This window comes from Dysidea avara, chromosome 10 (genome assembly GCF_963678975.1).
Source record: "Dysidea avara chromosome 10, odDysAvar1.4, whole genome shotgun sequence".
NCBI classification, from domain to species: Eukaryota; Metazoa; Porifera; class Demospongiae; order Dictyoceratida; family Dysideidae; genus Dysidea; species Dysidea avara.
Window position 1 is genome coordinate 19,951,077 of NC_089281.1, and position 22,102 is coordinate 19,973,178.

Genomic DNA, 22,102 nt, shown 5'->3' on the forward strand with positions numbered 1-22,102 from the left:
TTGTGTCCTCTGGTGTTAGAAGTGACAGGAATTAAATCAACAGGAGATATATCAATGAGATTAGAACAATTTTGTAGAGGAGGGTGATACTGGATACTTGTCTGCGGTGTTCTAAACTGGGAATGTTAAGGTCAGTAAGCATGTTGGTTATGCTGCTGAAATGCGAAAAGTCAGCCATAATGAATCTGGAAGATTGCCTCTGTACTCGTTCAAGCTTATCGATGTCTCTTCTATTGTGAGGGGACCAGACAGGATTGGCGTATTCTAAGATTGGTCTTATCATGGCATTATAACATTTCAATTTAATTTGAGTTGGGCAGGACTTAAGATTTCTCTGTAGGAATGCTTTGACTGATAGAGCTTTGGAAGTGATCTCGGATGTGATGTTAGTAATGTGTGTGGACCAAGACAAGTCATTGGTGATTGTAACTCCTAAATATTTAGTAGATGAAACTTCTTTGATAGAGAATAGTGTAGTTGTAGGTGATTGGATTGTGTTTACGAGTGATTCTCATGAATACACTTTTAGCTTTGTCACAAGCCTGCAGCAGCCCCTCCCTTAATAGACTAATCAGCCTGCAGATGCTAGCTAACATGGTATCGGCAGCTGCAGCTTCTGCTGCTGCTGAAGATGTGCCATTCTGCGAAGGGTGTGGTACATGACCCCAAGACTGCCTGGTGAAGGTACTATCTACTGTGGAGTTCTCTTAAAGGACTCTCTGAATTAGAAAACCTTGTTATTGCTGTACTGAAGAAGCTGAAGTTTATTTGAATTCTGAACTGCACGCCAAACACCTAAAATTCTAAAATAAAAGGTAGATAAAAAGAAAAAAAAAGATCATTATTATTGGTTTTGTTATAGATTCTCTAGTGTAGCTATAGTTATAGTAGTAGCTACATTAAACTTCTGCAATTTATATGACTTAGAAAATAATGAGATAATGAGATAACCCTCCCGCCCGCATGTGTGATTCTATGAGAGCTGATGAGAAACAAGTTATCTCATTGTAGTGGCCTTAAATGCAAAACTTAGCATGACCTTATACTGCTATAGCTTTGGTGTGCAGTGTTTAAAGATATAGAGCTCCAGTAATTTATCACTTTTGTTATGCAAAATTAATTCATGCTATGCATATTTGAATAGTTAGCTATATTGTTTTGATTACATTTCGGAAGGCTCCGTTTCATATCAACATGTATTTGGCACAAATACAAGGATATGACAACCATTTGAAGAAAAGTACACGTGACAAAATAATAAAAAATGACGTAACGTGACTGTTCCCCTATAAAAAGGGCCACGTTGTCAAGTCTCATCGGCATTTTTATTTGGCTCTGACAGTCTACACGTGCTAAGACGTTCGACAGGAGACTATGGATGAAGAAACGAAGAAAGTCATCGCCAATCTGTGCAGCAGCGTCAGTGCCATGCAGGCTGAAATAGCGACGCTTAAGAACGGGGCCACATACAGTGGTGATAACCCGGCCGGTTCGCAAAACAGCGACATAGTACCCGGCGACAATGCTCCTCCTAACAAGAGGAGAAGAACTGTTTCAGAAGTAACTGACAGTCACAGTGGGGATGAAGAGGAGGATGAACCGTTTGTGGACCTTCGTGCGAATGGTGGAAGCGGCGGATCTGGCAAACTTGTTGAAATGTCCGAGGAGGCGGCTGCCTTTATTGAAACAACGTTCAAGTCGAAGTTGAAGAACAGTGAGAGGGTGGAGCGCGCCGAGAAATTTGGAGTACCTGACTCACGGTGGTTGAAATCGAGGGGTGACCAACTGGTTCGAAATCTCGTACACATTCAGTGAAATTCTGCCTGAAATACGAAATCTTATGTTGTTATCGTGATTCTGATTCTATACTCGTTCTGGTACCATAGCTTACACTCAACTGCTCCTGCACAGTAAGAATGAAATCCGATGTTCCGCTCCGCTTCAGATTTGTATTAATCAAGTTGTGGAAGCCGCACAAAACCTGGAGCTGTGGGAAAGAAGCCGTACAAAACCAGGAGATCTATAGAATCCATGCAAACTGTTCAAAAGTAAGAATGAAATCCGATGTTCCGCTCCGTCTCGGATTTGTATTAAGCGAGTTGTGGAAGCCAAACAAAACCAGGAGTTGTGGGAAGAAGCCACCCAAAACCAGGAGAGAATCCATGCTAATGCACTTATCAATGTCAAGCCCCACCCCACCCAGTACGGGCTATGTGGGGCGTTAGGAGGGGATTTGAACTTAAATTTTTCCCCCAGGGGTGGGGAATTTGAACAAGCGCTCTATAGTAGCATAGATCCTTTACAGTAGTTGTATACGTGAAGCGCGAGAGAACATGTGATAAAACTGCAGCACCTCGTGTACCTTTGTCACTGTGGCTTCTGTTTTAACAACACGTTGGTTGTCAAATCCCCACTATATCCCCACCCTCCCCTTGATTATATGATTATTATTATTACTGAGCAGTCAGCCCTGCTGGTGTGCTCAGATTTTCCCGAATACATGTAACACAATTACAATAATGATTGTAGTCCAGTTCTAAAAATGTCAGCATCTGCAACTTCAACAAGATCTACTGGTAAGGAGTTCCAATCATTAATTGTTCTTGAAAAATAACTATTTTGTACTGGGGGGGTGGGGCTTAACATTGATAGGTGCATAACTGTTCAAAAGTGAGAATGAAATCCGATGTTCCGTTCCACTTTGGATCTGTATTAAGTGAGTTGTGGAAGCCAAACAAAACCAGGAGCTGTAGGAAAGAAGCCGCACAAAACCATGCAGGATAGAATCCATGCAAACTGCTCAAAAGTAAGAATTAAATCTACTGTTCTGCTTGGCTTCGGATTTGTATTAAGAGTTGTGGAAGCCAAACAAAACCAGGAGCTGTGTGAAAGAAGCCATGCAAACTGCTCCTGCACAAAAGTAAGAATGAAATCCGATGATCCACTCCGCTTCAGATTTACTTAGCAAACTACAAACTTACTTAGCAGCACAAACTTCATAAACTTAGCAACACACCAACTACAAAATCAACTTAAGCATACAGATGCTCCTGGTTTTGTGGGGTTTCACACCAGATAGAACTTCGACAGTTGCTCCTGGTTTTGAGGGGTTTTGCACGGGATTTACCCTGAATGATTGGACTTCCTGGTTTATAGGGCTTAATTCAGCTGCAAGTTGCTCCTGGTTTTGTAGGGTTTCATTTAATAGTTATGCCTTGGCTTTACTCCTGGTTTTATATGGCTTTGCAATTCCTCTCAATTTTGTGAGGCTTTGCTCCTGCATGCCTGCTGAACTTCTGTTTCTTTCTCCCACTATTTTTTGGTGATTTCAGAACTTATCATTCTACACCAACCTGTGATTTGAAATCAAATTTTGCAGCTCTCGTTCGATTTTGTGAAATCTTTTGAAATTAGTGAAATCTTGAGAAATTTGTTCAAGATTTTGAAATCCGTACCCCTTTTTCGTGAGTTAGTGACCCCTCGGTTGAAATGCCCCGAGTTAGACCCTGTGGTCGCAGCTACGATCCCCACGACCTCCCAAAGAGCAGACAGAGCTGCAAGCCGTCTACAGAACTTCTGGCTAGACGCGGTAAACCCGTTGGTCTATGTGTTGGAGAGGACAGAAGAGTTAGAGCTACCAGCTGAGGTGATTGCAGCTGTACAAACATCCTTACAGTTGTTAGGAAATGCTAGTGCCCAGAACACTATAGACCGGAGGAAAGCCATTCTTACGCAGATGAACTCCCGACTGAAAAGCCTTGTGAGGGATGCTGATTTCAAGGAGGCTGCTCCCCTATTGTTTGGAGACAATTTTGCTACACTAGCTAAAGAAAGACTGGAGGCTGCAGCAGCACTGACAAAGACGCTGAACATTGACAAGCAATCTCGACGGGATTTTCAGAAGGGTCACCCCCAAAAGTTCAAGGGCCGCGGGGGTGGCTCCCACTACAACAGCGGCCACTACAAACAAAGGGGATGGCAACCCAGCAGCAGCAAATCTGCCATGAAACAAAAGAAATGACGATTAACAGTCAGTTGTGTGCACGATTTAACACATGTTGTAAATCATTCATTAAATCCTGTGACCAATATTCAATTGCAGGGTTCACAAGCACATCACATACAGGCTCTCATAAACAACATGAACCTGTTAATAAGCGGCCCAAAGGTGGCTGGGCGAGTGTCACACTTCCTAACAAACTGGGAAGTGCTGACTCCAGATCAATGGGTCCTCCAAACTGTGGCTGGTTACCAACTAGACTTGATAAATGCACCATGCCAGGCCCACATGCCACATCAAATACAAACCTCAACAGAGAATGCAACCTTAATAGCAGCAGAGGTCGCAGAGTTGCTATCCAAAGGGGCAATTGTAGAGACTCAGCTCTCTCCAGACAACTATGTGTCCCAGATATTTCTTGTGGAGAAGAAGGATGGGGGTCAGAGGCCGGTAATAAATCTGAAGGGCCTCAATCAGTTTGTGAGACAAGAGCACTTCAAGATGGAGGGTCTTCACCTCCTCCCAGATCTTCTCCAGCCAGGGGACTGGATGGCCAAAATGGATCTGAAGGATGCATACCTCCAAGTCCCAATCCATCCAGACCATCAACCATTTCTCACTTTCCTCTGGGAAGAGAAATATTACAAATTCACCTGCCTACCATTCGGCCTGTCATCTGCACCGAGGGTATTCACAAAGTTAATGAAACCAGTAGTAGGGTTTCTAAGGCAGGTTGGTTGTCGCCTAATAATATATCTGGACGATCTGTTGATCTTACATCAAGACGAAGTCCAGATACAGCAGATGATTCCATTGATTTGCCAGCTTTTCGAATGTTTGGGATTGATAATCAATCACAACAAATCCCTACTAGAACCCACCCAGAGACTGGAATTTCTCGGGTTCGAGATACACACCCAGTCCATGACATTATCAATTCCCCAAGAGAAAATAAGGAAGATCCAACAAGATGCTCGCAGATTAATGGTGAAGACATCAGTGTCAGTAAGAGAGGTAGCCCAATTTGTGGGCAAAGCAACAGCTACTATGCGAGCCCTCCCAATAGCCCCCCTTCATTACAGAGCACTGCAATTCCTGATGAACTCTGTCCATCCAGAGGATCAAGTGGGTGGGGACTATTTATTATTTATTTATTTGTACTGAGCAGTCAGCCCTGCTGGTATGCTCAGGAAAAAAAAACAACAACAAAAAACAGTTCTAACTTAACATACAGTAAACCAATTGTTCGACTAATTACAAGCTAGTACTAGTGTGGTAATATGATTGTAAAAGTGATGTGAACGAATCTGGATCAGACGTTTCAATGATGTTAACAAGCAAGGTGTTCCATTCTTTAACAGTTCTTGAAAAGTAGCTGCTCTGGTATGATCTGGTGGATGATGATGGAATTATAAGATGCAATGGATGGTATGATCTAATTTCTCTCGTTGGTGGTAGGTAATATGAGGGTATGCAGATGGCAAGCTGGTGATGGAGTGCCTTGTGCAGGACTTGTAATCTAGATATCTTGCAACGAGTCTCAAGAGATGGCAGGGATAATTCATTTAACATTGCTGAAACTGAGCTAAATCTACTATAGTCATTATAAATCCATCTGGCTGCACGACGTTGTACCTTCTCTAATTGCTGAATTTGTGAATTGTAGTATGGATCTCACACAGCTGATGCATATTCCATTTGTGGCCTCACCATTGTGATGTATGCAGATTTCTTAACTCTTTGTGAGCAACTACTAAGGTTACGTTTCAAAAAGTTAAGGTTTTTTGTCGCCTTTGCTGCTATGGTAGATATGTGTGAAGACCACGATAATGACTTGTTAATTAAGATGCCCAGATAAGAGTGTTGCTCAGATGTTTCTAATATATGGCCGTTCAGTATGTAATTATGTGTGATGGGTGAAGTATTCCTTGTGCATTGCACTAGCACATTTGATGACATTAAAGTTCAGTTGCCAGGTGTTAGCCCATTCAGATAACTTGTTCAGATCTTGTTGGAGCTGGATTGTGTCTTCTCTGCTATTGATTATTCCGTAAAGTAGACAATCATCTGCGAACATCCGAAGAGGAGAATCAATATCATTTGCTATGTCGTTTATATACAGTAAAAACATCAGGGGACCCAGGACAGTTCCTTGAGGGACTCCTGACAAAACAGGTACAGGGTTTGAGGTTTCACCATCCAAAACTACACATTGTGAACGTCTAGTGAGCCAGGATTCAATCCATGCAAGAGTACTGTCGCCAATTCCATAATGCTTTAATTTAGTCAGAAGTCGTTGATGTGGAACTGTATCAAATGCTTTAGAAAAGTCTAGAAGGATTATATCAATTTGCTTTTGATGGTCAAGAGCGTAGGATATGTCTTCAGTCAAAGTGATGAGTTGAGTGACACAGGAGTGCTGTGATCGAAAGCCATGTTGATTTTCAATTAATACGTTATGTTGGTTAAGATGGTTCACTATTCTACGGAACGGAACGGAACAGAATGATGGACTAAACCACGGAACGGAACGCTTTCTCAAATTGAAGCTTGCAACTTACCATTGCTGAAACTTCCCTTATTGGGGCGAGCCTGAGCGAGCCCCACACTAGCGAGTCGCCCACGTAACTTTCGTATCAGCGACCATGCCCAAAAAACTACAGAAGAAATCGGAAAGAGACCCTGAAATAAACGGACTTACCGTGAAATAAACGGCGTAAATCACAGCACTTCCATATATGTTCGTCTCATCGACCATGCCACGGAGAAATATACGATGTAGATTACAGCACTTCCATATATGTTCGTCTCATCGACCATGTCACGGAGAAATATACGACGTAGATTACAGCACTTCCATATATGTTCGTCTCATCGACCATGTCACGGAGAAATATACGACGTAGATTACAGCACTTCCATATATGTTCGTCTCATCGACCATGTCACGGAGAAATATACGACGTAGATTACAGCACTTCCATATATGTTCGTATCATCGACCATGTCACGGAGAAATATACGAAGTAGATTACAGCACTTCCATATATGTTCGTCTCATCGACCATGTCACAGAGAAATATACGACGTAGATTACAGCGTATGAAACACGTGTATCAGCGCGTGAATATGAAAATCACCTAAATGAATGCAGAAGAACGGCTTAGAAGAAGGAGACAGCTGTACAGATTGAGAAGGGACCGAGAAACACCAGAAGAAGCTGAAGAAAGACGAAGGAGAAACAGAGAATACTCCAGAACAAGATATGCTCGGCAAAGGGACACAATCTTGCAGCAGAGAAGGCAGAATTAGTATGTAAAATAATGAATCAGTCACACAACAATAACATTGATTTATCTACATAATAATTTTGTTTGCTTGCTTATGCTTTACTTTGTGTTATCAGATTTGTATATGACCACTATTGCTGCTATGCATACTCCCATTAAATATGTTCAGGCTCGCCCTACGATGCTGTTTGCATCTGTCTAGTAAGTTAGCAGTAGCATCTCCAGTGGGTGGTTAAACATAAGATAAAAAGAATTAACGGATCGATTGTGGGTTATTGTTGGTTGTCATTAGTAACGAAGTATTATTGTGGGATGAGCTGTATCAGTGATGTTCATCCATACGGAAGGGAACTTTATGTGAGCTGTTTTTCTTATTTAGATTTACAAAACAGTCTGGGCCGGTCTTTCAAGTCATAAGTAGGGTTTCCTACGTATAAAATGAACATCTTCAAAATAACCTGCTAACTGTTGTTACAAGTTGGACTAACTCTCACTTGAATAAAGCTGCAGCGGCGATAAATTCTATCAATTCTTTGAGGTGGAAATCGATCAAAATGTCTGCAAATCACGAGATTATGAGCTGTAACTCCCGGAAACGATGATCCTTTTTATCACAATACTGCACTTCCACCTTCCTCTGTGAGCAAACCTTCACCAAAAAGTATTGGTAGTTTGATTGGTGAAGCGCGATTGCCGTAGCTGCATCATTTAGACAGGATTTTGGGGTCAAAAATCGAGTTTTCGTCCACAAAGACCAAACGAATGATTACCAAAACTTCCTCACACCACAGTAGTAGTCATCCATCAACAAAGAAGTCACGTACCAAGTATGGTTAAATTCTGAATATCCTAACCATCTGGGCGAGCCCAGTATTGGGCAAAAATCACCCAAAATGGCACCCTTTTCTCATCACTTGCTCTCTCAACTACTCAAAACTAGAATTATTGGCGTATAACAGTGTTAACATCTAGAGCATATAACTAGCGACAAGGATTTGTTGTTAGAAAACTGTTAAAATAAACTAATAGGCGTCTATCCTAATAAATCCATGCTAGGGTCCGCAATGCGAAAAATCGATATCCTCCAATCAACTACCTAACTATTGTCATGTGTTAGGCTAAGTGTAACTTGAATAACACCAGCGTGGCAGCCAAGTTTGTTACTTTCTTCTGGTAGAAAACGATACAAATGTCTTAAAATCGCGTGATTTTTAGCTGCAGCGGTTCGTAGGGTTCTTCGTATGCCACGATATTCACTCTCAACATTGTTCAAGTAATCTATCATCAACTCAAAGTATTGGTGATTTGATTTTATTGGTCAGTTTCTGGTGGCAGCACGATCTGTGCAGCTTTTTGACGACAGACAAAATGTTTCTTCCTCTGGAGCACAGGACAAGCAGAGCAGCAACTGCGCCGTGGGTCAGTAATGACCAGTACTAGGTAAAGTACCTGCATGCGGAGTATGGCTATAATTGAAGCTTGTTAGCCATCTGGCTGAGCCATCTATATGCTGAAATTCGGCCAAAATGACGCGATTTTTGCGAACAAATACCAGAATGGCTGATACATCAGTGAGACAGTCTCCAACAGCAAGGATACGAAGCTTATAAACACCTAACAATACGGCTATCTCGCCCAGTAAACGCATAGAGCAGTCCAATGCATGAAATAGGCACTCACATGATTGATATTCAAATCTCCGAAAATACAACTATAATCTATTCCAATGACCTTAAAATCACTTGGAATCAAGTGACAATCAGTTTGTGTGCGTTAGGTTCAGCATCTCGACTAGCCCAGCAGTCTAAGACTTTTCCTACGATACCATCATAGTACAAAACACACCTGCACTGGCCCAGACCACGTCTGAGTGAACAATTAACACAAATATTTAAAAGGAGCACATTGCATGGTTCCTATTCAGAAATGAAAGCGATTTCATGGGTATTTCCGTAATTTGAATTTCAATCACGTGAGTGCCTATTTCATGCACTGGATTGCTCTATACGTTTACTGGGCGAGATAGCCGTATTGTTAGGTGTTTATAAGCTTCGTATCCTTGCTGTTGGAGACTGTCTCACTGATGTATCAACCATTCTGGTATTTGTTTGCAAAAATCGCGTCATTTTGGCCGAATTTCAGCATATAGATGGCTCAGCCAGATGGCTAACAAGCGTCAATTATAACCATACTCCGCATGCAGGTACTTTACCTAGTACTGGTCATTGCTGACCCACGGCGCAGTTGCTGCTCTGCTTGTCCTGTGCTCCAGAGGAAGAAACATTTTGTCTGTCGTCAAAAAGCTGCACAGATCGTGCTGCCACCAGAAACTGACCTATAAAATCAAACCACCAATACTTTGAGTTGATGATAGACTACTTGAACAATGTTGAGAGTGAATATCGTGGCATACGAAGAACCCTACGAACCGTTGCAGCTAAAAATCACGTGATTTTAAGACATTTGTATCGTTTTCTACCAGAAGAAAGTGACAAACTTGGCTGCCACGCTAGTGTTATTCAAGTTACACTTAGCCTAACACATGACAATAGTTAGGTAGTTGATTGGAGGATATCGATTTTTCGCGTTGCGGACCCTATCCATGCTCACGTGATTTTCGTTCTTATTGTGATTTAACACTCGATATCACACTTGATGTCTGATGTAGTGGTTTAAACACCCTTAAAAATAATAAGCGTACATACAACAGCATGATTTTGGTCTATAGTGCTATTAGTAGCAATATCCATACTCGATCATGTGAGCCTGTAGTTATTAGGATAGACGCCTATTAGTTTATTTTTATGGTTTCTAACAACAAATCCTTGTTGCTAGTTATATGTTTTAGATGTTAACACTGTTATACGCCAAGAATCCTGGTTTTGAGTAGTTGAGAGAGCAAGTGATGATACAAGGGTGCCATTTTGGGTGATTTTTTTCCCAATACTGGGCTCGCCCAGATGGTTAGCATCTTCAGAATTTAACCATACTTGTTACGTGACTTCTTTGTTGATGGGTGACTACTACTGTGGTGTGAGGAAGTTTTGGCAATCATTCGTTTGGTCTTTGTGGACGAAAACCCATTTTTGGACCCCAAAATCCTGTCTCAATGATGCAACTACAGCAATCGTTCTTCATCAATCAAACCACCGATACTTTTTGGCGAAGGTTTGCTCACAGAGGAAGGTTGAAGTGCAGTATTGCAATAATAGATCATTGTTTCCAGGAGTTGCAGCTCGTAATCTTGTAATTTGTAGACATTTCGATCGATTTCCACCCCAAGGAGGCAATAGAATTTACCGCCACTGTAGCTGTATTCAAGTGAGAGTTAGTCCAACACATAACAACAGTTAGCAAATTAATTTGAAAATTTTGTGGAAACCCTATCATAAGTCAGTGTATAAATAAAACAAGCAGGAAGATACTGGTAACAGGAAAGAGCCAGCTGAATTCAAACTTGAAGAATTTTGTGCAGTGTGTGAGGGGCAAATATTTTGGCAGACCGCAAGGAGGGTATATTCTGCAACCATCACTGAAGTGTATGCATGGAGTTATTTATATATTAACAGCTGGTGAAGTGGACTAATGCCGTATTCAATAGTGAGCTGATTTTATCTGTTGCACAATTCAAGGATGTGTCTGACTGCTAGCCTTGAATCAGGCTAAATGTCAAAACTCCAAGATCAGCCAAATCTCTATTATAAGCCGCATGTGAAACCATGCCCGTAGCCACCAGGCAAACGTGATTTGGACCAGGATGTGTGTGTAATTTCAATGTATCTAGTCAGACCTGAAATGGAACACTTACATTAATTACATACCACCTAAGAATCCTAGGATTTCTTAAGTGTAACATTTCACATGCTTCACTTCAAACAAAACAGGTTAAATTTGTTTGTCTATTTTCAAGTGATTCCCAGTCCAGCTGGTCCATGAAATTACAATGGGATCACATGTATTTGTTACAGTGCGGGCTGTCCTGTGTTGGACCTACTCTAGAGTTGAAATTTCAAGGTAGACTCACTGCCAATGTACTGACACTAGTACTGTTGTAGCATGTTTAAGTGGAGGACAAATGAAATAGTAATGCTAGATTATTTATGTATACAAATTTTTCATAATAAAATTGATATCCCATTTTGATTTGTACTTCCACTTTGCAACATATTCAAGAACAAGAAGCTACCACACTTAATCTCCAACCACTGTCATTAATTAACCAAGATCTCACTAGTATGTAATTCACCTTACTGTAGTGATTTTATTGATTCATCTGTATGCTTTCTTCATTTCCTTTGCAGTTGTACCAAGAGTTCATAATAAGGTGGGGAGTGTCTAACTTGAATGCATTCACCAAACACCCTGCTTAAAGTAACACCTCGGCCTTATTTCAGAACAAAGGCTTTACCTTCTTCAGCAACTCTAATCAACAGTTTTCTATCCCCCAGTAAAGGTGTTGATTTGATGAAAGGTGAACTTTACACAGGGTGTTTGTACAGGCCATACTGAGAGTTAGACACTCTCCCCCATACAAATCAGTATTACAAACTCTTGGTTGTACAGTATAGGTAAACAAAGATAAGTTTCTCTCCCATCTTATTCTAGGATTTCTATTGACAAGGAAAATTCAATTATTTGTATACAGGCTCAAAATTGAGAAAATATAAAGAAAGTAAATTAATATTATACAGTCAGTTTGCTTTTGGATATTTAATGTCTCCAACCACAACAAAAATTCGATGAATCCATGCATCTCATCACTGGTCGTCTGAACATTCTGAAAGTGATACCTCACTCAATCAACCATATATTCTGTTTATTAGACTGAATAAAGTCATGATTACCTAAACAATCACTTAATTAATGTTTTATAATTATCCTATTCCATTTTCCTGGAGGTTCCACTGATAAAATGCAATTTCAGCAATGATAGCAGCTAGCCAAGCTGCAAGTTGATTCAGAAAGCACTCCATTCTGTAAAATAGACCCCATCCAGAATTCAACTCAGTACTCAGGCTGAGATATCTGACAATAGTCCACTACTCTGTTAATGAATCATTGATGTTCACACAATATAGCCTCCTTGAGGTATCTGAATGTTTGCTCCTCACACACTGCACAAAATTCCTTTAGATTCTACTTAGACTGAGTTGATTCAGCTTGTCACCATACTTGTTTCCTTTGTAGTGTAGCTATACACATACTGATTTATGCCGATTAGAAAGGCTGGGCCTCAGACTGTACATTCTAAAGTCAAGTAAGTAAAAATAACTCTCATACTAGTAAAAAAAAGTCATGCATTAAGTTCCCTACTTGATATATCCGAAGATGAAATCACTGAGTCAGCTATTCCCACAATTAGTACTTCGTTACTAATGACAACCAACAAGAACCCACAATCGATCCTTAAATTCGTTTTATCTTTCTTGGGGTACGTTTTATTACCTGCTGGAAGTGCCACTGATAACTTGTACAGCAATGGTAAGCTGCAAGCTTCAATCTGAGAAAGCATTCCGTTCCGCAGTTTAGTCCATCATTCCGTTCCGTTCCGTTCCGTTCCGTTCCGTAGAATAGTCCCCACCGATCAAGTGTAGGAAGGGGTGACCAGCAAATTCAATTCTGTAGTGCAGCTGGATCCAATGAGCAAATCCGATCTATCATGGTGGATATCCCTAGACAGGAAATTCCTGTCAACCCCTGTTGCCCTACCAGCCCCATCTGTGACAATAGAGTCCGATGCATCCAACCAAGGCTGGGGTGCCGTATTGAATGGCCAGACCCGGACAGGAGGCATTTGGTCAGTACAGGAACAGGAACATCACATCAATTACCTGGAGCTGTTAGCAGCGTTCCTAGCCCTGCAAGCATTTGGGAAGACCTGGACAGGCGTAGTGGTACTCTTCCGCTTGGACAACGTGACGGCAGTGACATACATCAATCACAAGGGAGGCAGTGCCTCCAACCTTCTGTGCCAGTTAGCAATCACAATTTGGAATTGGTGCATTGCAAGGGACATCTCGCTCACAGCGGAGCACCTGCCTGGTCACCTCAATGTAATAGCGGATCAGGAGTCACGTTCAATCCAAGATCGTTGCGACTGGATGCTCAATCCAGAAATATTTCAGAGAATCAAGGAAATGATGGGGCCCCTGGAGGTGGACTTGTTTGCTTCTCGCCTGACCAAACAGCTTCCCCAGTTTTACAGCTGGAGAGCCGACCCGGAAGCTACAGCGACAGATATGCCTTCATGCAAGATTGGTCACAACAGCGGGGTTATGCCAATCCACCGTGGTGTTTGAGCCATCGTCTCTCCAAGGTGAAGATGCAATTAGCACGAGTAGTGCTGATAACTCCCTTCTGGAAGACTCAATCGTGGTTTGCAGTCGTGCTGGAACTCCTGGAGGATTACCCTCTACTTCTACCGACATGGCCAGATTTGGTAGTGATGCCAATGGGTCAGGAGTTTCTAATGAAACAGGGTGTGCCCCAACTGATCACCTGGCCTATCTCAGGCAATCCTACTCATCACAGGGTTTTTCTTCAGAGGCTTCAAGCCTTATGCTCGCCTCGTGGAGACACAAGACCAATTCCAACTATGGTTCCTCCTTTGCTAAATGGGCTAGCTGGTGTAACAAGCGGGGTAGAAATCCCCTTTCGGGACCTATAGCAGATGTCGTGAACTTCCTTGCTGACCTTTCCTCTCAAGGCTACCAGTATCAGTCTCTTAATTGTTACCGCTCAGCAATATCTTCAGTGCATGAAGCAGTGGATGGAGTTAGTGTAGGATCACATCCTGCAGTTGCGAGGCTGGTGAAGGGTGCTTTTCATCAAACACCACCCATGCCTAGATATTCATCCTTTTGGGATGTAGGTACAGTAATTAACTACCTCAAGAGTTTGGGTAACAACGAGGGACTGACCTTTAGGCAACTAACACTTAAGACTGTGATGTTGTTAGCCTTGACTAGACCTTCTCGATCAACTGACCTATCCAACCTGAATATTCAATGGAAGTATTATCGGTCAGATGGGGTGACATTCCGACCAACTCATTTAGCAAAGCAGAACAGGTCATCTAAGCACATACCAGATTTTTTCTTTCCATGCTTCAAGGATGACCCTATATTATGCCCAGTGGTGACACTAAAGGCCTGTGAAGAGCGTACCAAGGAATTTAGACATTTTCAATCATCTACACCAAAAACTTGTTTGTTTCTCTCTTGGATTGGGAAGCACAACCCAGTGACCTCCTCTACAATTGCTAGGTGGCTCAAGGAGACCATGAAGGATGCTGGAATAGATATTAACATCTTCAAGTCACACTCTGTACGTGGAGCTGCCTGCTCTAAAGCAGCTGGAGCAGGGGTTACAACTAAGTAGATACTAGAGGCTGCGGACTGGTCCTCAGAGGGCACTTTCCAGAAGTTTTATCATAGGAATTTGGATGGGGATGGCAAAACTAAGTTTGGCACAAGTGTTTTGGCATCCCATGGTGCTTCAAACCATACATGTTGATATGAAACGGAGCCTTCCGAAATGTAATTTACGAATGGCTCAAGGCATGAAGTGCCTGCATGCTATTTGGAATTACATGAGGAAGGTGAAGTTGAAATATCAACATGTCCCTCCCACCTCACCCTGTTTTATGTTTTAGTTGATGTGTTTCTCCTAGGTTAATTATAACAACTGCCAGCAGAAAATTGATGCTGAGTAGGTCACTGTGCTGTGCAAGATCTCAACCAAAGAACTACAAAGAAGCCGATGAGACTTGACAACGTGGCCCTTGGCCCTTTTTATAGGGGAACAGTCACGTTTCGTCATTTTTTATTATTTTGTCACGTGTACTTTTCTTCAAATGGCTGTCATATCCTTGTATTTGTGCCAAATACATGTTGATATTTCAACTTCACCTTCCTCATGTAATTCCAAATAGCATGCAGGCACTTTGTGCCTTGAGCCATTCGTAAATTGTCATTTGTATCAGTGGATTCATGGCTCCTATGCCACAGTGAGATATAACCATCACTTACAGATTACTATATGTGTCTCTATGTGTTATGCTGTCTGTTTCCACTAGGTGACTTTATCTAGTACTACCTTCATCCCTGGGGCACTTAATGCATCATAATTAATGTACTTTTTGCATAAAATATAGTAATTTGCTGAGTTTTGATTTATTAAAATATTGAAAGTTTCTCAGTGGCTGGGGGCCTCGCCCCCAGACCCCTGCTTCTAGTAACTCAATGCTGGTGCTGGAACCCCCCTTCAAAAAATCCTGGCTACGCCCCTGATACTCAATGGCGGATCCAGGATGGGGCTTTTGGGGCAAATCCCCCCCCCCCCCCCCCCTCCCCCTCCTAGTTGAAGACCCAGGAAGAGCCAGCAATACTTGTGATTAAAATACTAAACTTTGTCAGGCCAACATAAGTTTAGCTATGTAACTCATGAAAGTATGCACATTTTACTAGCACTTATTACAATTTCACCTGAAACTGAAGTAAAGCAATGTAAAACTAGCTGTTAAATTGTTATCATGCACCTTCGTGCGTACTAAGCGCCTCTAAAATCAATTATCGTGTTGCTGTTGTTTAAGACGTTTGGAGCCTTTTAACAGCTTTTAAGACTCCACAACCATCTTCAAAGGCCAAAGTGGCAAAAAATCATCAGTGAGACTCTACTAAAAGGTGATTATTTGCTGCTTCAAAAATGCGGCAACTAGCAAGAGAATCTGGATCTCCCCAACCACCTACAACTTAGCCTATTTGTGCCCCTCCCCTTGCTGGCTCTTGGATCCGCCCCTGATACTTGCCTTTTCTTTAGTATTCTCATTTCATTTCACAAGATCTCTTGGCAGGGGCGTAGCTTCTTCACTTGAATTAGTCAATGCTTGAAGTAGATCGAGATACTCTAATAGAACAGTCACATTCTACAAGTGCCATATTTTTATATTGTAAAGTCTGTAAGTAGCTAGTAATTTAAACTATACAATCCGATGCTAAACAGAAGTTGTAACTATGCTAAATATTGATTGTTGTGTTACAGCTGTTTTGTGACTGCTCTAATAGAGTATCTTGATCGTTTCAATGCAGTACAAGATGAAAGGCAAAGTGTTGTTAAGGGTTTACTAGTTAAAATGGGTGTTAGTTGACTGCAGTTGCATGCCATTAACAGGGCCGTCCATAGAAATTAGAGGGCCCAGGGAAAAGAGTTAAAGAGGGGCCCAGGGGCAAGGAAGGGGCTAGATCCTGACTGCTCTATTAGAGTATATCGATCTTTCTTTAAACAGGTATTCAAGTGGCCCCTTTCAGGCTGTGGTAGGGAGCAAAATACCCCAGTTACCCCCAATGTGGGCGGCCCTGGCCACTGAAATTACAGTTATATTTTAATATTCTGTCACTGTAATCTGGGGTTTCTGTCAAAACCATGGAAACTCACCTACTGTTATCAACAGTGCATTGCTTATTCTAACAAAAAGTATTGAAATCCCATCCAAAAACAGCTTATAGCTGTAAAAAAAAGTGCACTTCCAAGTAAAGCAGAGTTAACTGCGACAAAAAGTAATGATATCATAATGCGGCCATGAGCGAGGTGTGCAAGTTGTAAAATTAATATTAGCTATTCAGATAATACAATGTTATTGTTAAAGTGTTAATGAGAACTATGTGATGCTGCTAGTTTTTAAGTGTGTGAGCATCTTCATAAATGCCACATAAATTTAATTCTCAATAAAGCAATGTGTATAGATTCTCTGATAGTAATAAATAGTTTGAGTTTGGCCGCCTTTCCTGTATACAGCAATGCTACGAACAAAGGAAAGGTGGTCAAACTCAAACTATTTATTACTATCAGAGAATCTATGCACATAGCTTTATTGAGTTATGTGGCATTTATGAAGATGCTCACACACTTAAAAACTAGCAGCATCGCATAGTTCTCATTAACACTTTAACAATAACATTGTATTATCTGATTAGCTAATATTAATTTTACAACTTGCACACCTCGTACATGGCCGCATTATGATATCATTACTTTTTGTTGCAGTTAACTCTGCTTTACTTGGACGCGCACTTTTTTACAGCTATAAGCTGATTTTGGATGGGTAATAATTAGAATAATGATGTGTTGTAAACTATAATTTTAATAATTAGTATTATAATTATGATGTGTTACATTTAAACTTTTGCATACTGTATATGTGACCAGATTTTACAAAACCGATCCAAATCGCACATCAGGCAAAATCAAACCAACACCACCAGTGGATAGCTACACTATCCTACTAGCAGTTTTGACACTCAGTACCACTCAAGCTACTCGAGGCTGGTTTCAACAGACGCCTTTTCTGGGGTGTGTGTAGAGCTCGAATGGCGGTTTTAGGCCTTGTGAAGGACCTGGTTTGGTAAGAATCAGTGGTTTACTGGTGGACAGCCTGATTATGTAGGCCAGACATTTTTTCTGTGGATTTTGCTACAGATCAACCACTAAGGAGCCAGCACAGCCCTATAATCTCGTCTCTGGGTTCCAATCATGGTCTGTCTCCATTTTGAGGTCTAGCCCTTGCCCACCCAGCAACCCTCCACCCCGCCGCCCGCCGCCCCCCACCCTCCACCCCACCGCCCTCCACCCCACCGCCCCCACCCTCCACCTCGCCGCCCCCACCCTCCACCTCGCCGCCCCCCATCCTCCACCTCGCCACCCCCCACCCTCCATCCCGCCACCCCTCACCCTCCACCCCCCCTTTGTGAGCACTCGTGATACTACTTCGCTCGTCCAACAGCTCAGATTTTCTATCTTATTTGGCGGGAAGCTCTACAAGCAGCTACAAGTATTGGAAGTGGTCTGAAAGGTAACAGATTGATGCATCTTGAGTGTAAATTTCATATGCGTGCTTGCTATCATTGGAGAGTTATACTGGCTTGAATTCTTTAAAACCATTTATCTCGAAACTTCTAATGTGCGATTTGGATCGTTTTTCCAAAATCCAGTCACATGTGTATAAGTTTACAAGATGCATATAGTTGTGCTGTATAATAGACATCTACTACATAGTGGTGTGAAGCAGAAATTAAGATTGTCAGAGTGTTTTCATTGCTGATTCAGACATGTAACCACTCTCATTATCCTGTTCGTTACTGCCATTACATGACAATGCTAGCTGCAAGGTGGTGTCACAACTTAATGATTGGTTTGTGTCTTTTTCTTGTGACTGTAATTCTTGGTCATCATCTTGCTGCATATCTATATCACTAGCAACGTATACTCCAGTTGTAATAATTGGTTCAAATGTAGCAGCTGCTTTGAGACTACGGTTCTCATTTGGGACAAATGATGTACTGTAATTGACTTCACAAATATTTGTTTTGCAAGCAATTGTGTTGCCATGTTCTCTGTCAGCATCATCGTCATGTTGACAGTATGGCATTTCTTGATGGTCATTATTAGCTTCTCTTGCAATATCATCAGGGAAGTATGGTGCTAAATTTTTCACAGTTGCTAATGATGTGTTTTCAAATTGTGCTGACAATTCTGCTGAACCTGGTGGGGAACCACCATTTCCTGAGTCCACTGACCCTCTGTTAGCTTGATTTAATATATAGTTTAATATTTCCATATCTGTTAAATCACATGACATAGTTGATTTGCATTCTTCGCAGTCTGATGACATGTGCAACATCTCAAGACTTTCACATGTACTTGCAGCATCTCTCCCAATTTCCAAGTAGCTACACATATCATCAAAATCAATTGACACCTTTAACAAGACAGTGCAGCACAAAATGTATGAAAGTATAATCTACCGTAATCAAATAAAAGTATTACTGCACTGCACAGTAGATTTCTCAATTTTCTGAACACTGTAGTTCTTATACATGTATATTGGGCAAAAAGTGCATGAATTTACTTGAACCCAATAATTTATACAGATATGTCATTAGTTACTCTAATAGAACATACGCTTAATTCACACTAGTAATGAAATATTCTGTTACCTTCACATGCAAATAATTAAATTAATAGAGGTTTGGATAATTAAGATTCCAAGTAAATGTGACAATACCAGACTGTCTTATTGTCTTATACTATCAATGAAAGAGGAGTTGTGCTGCGAACTTTAGGTTCAAGCTACTGCGCTATTCACTCAAACATGCCAGAAGGAATTAATTGATTGCTATAAGTGAGTGGCTGATGAACTGCTACTAAATTGTTAATATTTTATTATTAGTTATTTTATCACTGAGGTATGCAAGTGAGAAATTTTCACATATCATATAAGGTATGTGGATTGTATTTAGAAAGTATAAGCATGAAATTAAATGAATGTAGTTCAATGTACAAAGTAATGCTGTAGAAGATTTGACTTGATAGTGTACAAGTAAAATAGTCATACCTGCATGTGTAGTACTTACTTTGTCAAATAAAGCATCAATGTTTGGAGCTTCCACTTGTCCAGTTGAAACTTTTAGCTGTCTAAATTTATTTCAATATCATAACATATTTACTGCAGTACACTGTCTCTCTGCTGTTATAAGTGCTAGCTATATCACCTAAGGTGATCATCATTTGAAGCACATCAAAAAAGTAATTGTTTTAATGAAGTATTGTCTAAACTGTTATCAACTTAAAAAGCCTTTCAAAGGTGACAGTAAAATGTACACAGAAAGAAACAACTTCATTTCTTATTCAAATTGATTGAGCTCATTATAATAACAATAATATAATTTCTCCTGCTACATTATTCACACAATTACTCTAATAGAACATACGCTCTTTGTAACATGCTTAGCTGCAGTATTGATTGAAACTATAACTTATCAACACAGTCATTGCCAGTTTACAGTCACACAAAGAAATATAAACTAAATGTATTACCTTTTTACATATCCTGTAATGCATAAAGTTATGATGATTGTTAGTAACAACACCACTACTGTGAGGACTGTAACAATGATGGCTACACCTACTGCAGATCACAATTTCATAGCAAGTATTATAGCAAATGTAGTAAACGCACTTGAAGTGGTTGTTGAACCTATATGTGAAGAAGTGGATGAAGGAGATAGTGAAAGACCATGAGTTGTGGAAGAAGCTACACAATAAAAATGTATAAAATGTATACAATATCATCACTGGAAATACCTGTTGGTACATTGTTTATGCTTGAAGATCCAACTGATGATGGAAGTAGTGTAGAAGTAATGGTAGGTTGAATAACTATTAGGAACAGATGTGTAATACTACCATCTCATACATAAGTGGATCTAGGATACATAACTGAGGGAGCAGCAAGAAGTTTACAGATTAGACAGTGATTATTCCACTAAGAGAAGAGGCTAAGAATGGAACACTAATGCACAAGTTATATATACCGATATGCATAACTTTGGTTGGTATAGTTGGATGATTGAAGGACATAAATTATTCATTCTAAGAGACCCTAGTTGAGACCTTTTTTATTAGATCTTTAGGTTTGAATTTGAGAGTATTTTCAAAGTGTATGCTTTGCAAAGCATGTATCAGCCTAAACAATTAGATAGCGTATCTGGGGTAATACCTGTTTGATGATACACTGTAATAAATCATAAGGTTGTATTGTTACAATTTCAATAGAATTGTGATAGAATTGTGGCTGTTCCATTAGAGTAGTGACTGCTCTATTAGAGTATCTTGGTCTTCACACAAAAATTCAAACTTATTTGACTCATTTTTTTTACAGTATACAGTTTATAGCTATAAAGTTCTCATTTACCCATTGGATTTCTGTACCTCAGTACAATACAAATAATTCCCAGCTTGTTTTTTTGTGTCAATATAGTTCTGTAAGTCCAAGGGGGCAGTGGCAGATCCAAGGGGTGGCATAGGGGCACGTGCCCCCCTTTCAAAAAAAAATGAGATGCTTTAATAGAGCAATCAGTCAAATACTCTAATAGAACAGTCACTACACAATTATTGAGAATCCTCCATAGTTGCTGAATATGAAAACTAGCATCTACAGCACTATCCCATGCACAGGCACACTTATCCTGCTTAGAAATGTTTTGTAAATGAAATGTACATGATTTTGTGTATGCCATTCTTTAGGTCTGGCATAGCTATTGTCAAGTATCCCTGTACAACTCTGGACCAATTAATGTAGTCCACTTAGAAAGCTTTATTTTTATTGTGCATAATTAAACCACTCTAGTGTACAGGCTACATCAAAATTTTAATCCTGAAACATATGGAATAGCTTTAACTTCTAGGGGGCTAAGTGGCCCACCAGCTCAGCCTCCAGACTCCCTGCTGCTACACTGGTACACTCCCTTGCTAAACCCTAAATCCACCCCTGGGGGAGGGAGAGAAAGGAGTAAAAGCCTTCTTGGCCTCCCTCAGATCCGCCTATATAGATATGAATTTTGAAATAATATAAAGGGGTAATTCAACACAGTTGTAAACTTACCAGTAAAATTCTGTAGCTCAAATAACTCTGATCCACTTAGTTCAGTACCGAACATCACTAAATTACAACTGTATTCACCTTCATCACTTTCACTGAGATATGAGAATTGTAAAGTACTAGCATGACTGGTACCATTGGAAATAGTTGGAGTAATTATTAATCTACTATCATTTGTAATAGTACCATTAGGTCCAGTCCAACGAAGAGTCGCATTGTTAGGATTAATCATTTCATCAGTATAGGCTGTACAATGTATTTCATAACTGACACCCAAGGATGGTTTATCTGATGATTTGCTTAAATCATAAATAGCAGTTGGTGCTACGTACAAGAAGAACTAATATCCCAAAACATGGTAATGTTAAAGAGCGT

At 40.6% G+C, this 22,102-nt stretch overlaps 2 protein-coding genes across 3 annotated transcripts in view; both read right to left on the reverse strand.

Annotated features, from left to right (window-relative positions):
- The window catches only part of LOC136268767 (uncharacterized), a 158,924-nt gene that overhangs the window by 59,514 nt on the left and 77,308 nt on the right, over positions 1-22,102 (reverse strand). The gene's annotated exons all lie outside the window — the stretch shown is intronic.
- LOC136267847 (uncharacterized) lies at positions 18,327-21,855 on the reverse strand. Its single transcript, XM_066063010.1, has 6 exons — positions 21,731-21,855; positions 20,431-20,505; positions 20,306-20,380; positions 20,164-20,254; positions 19,701-19,761; positions 18,327-19,045 (listed from the first exon to the last, which is right to left on the reverse strand). Exons 1-6 carry the CDS (start codon positions 21,783-21,785, stop codon positions 18,368-18,370), a joined length of 1,035 nt encoding a protein of 344 aa, XP_065919082.1. The 5' UTR covers positions 21,786-21,855; the 3' UTR covers positions 18,327-18,367.

Coding starts and splice junctions, on each gene's coding strand:
- LOC136267847 (XM_066063010.1), bottom strand. CDS start 21,785: ATGTTCGGTACTGAACTAAGTGGATCAGAGTTATTTGAGCTACAGAAT. Junction 20,255..20,305: donor AGGTTCAACAACCACTTCAA/GTGCGTTTACTA, acceptor TGTGATCTGCAG/TAGGTGTAGCCATCATTGTT. Junction 19,762..20,163: donor ATTACAGGATATGTAAAAAG/GTAATACATTTA, acceptor AAATAAATTTAG/ACAGCTAAAAGTTTCAACTG.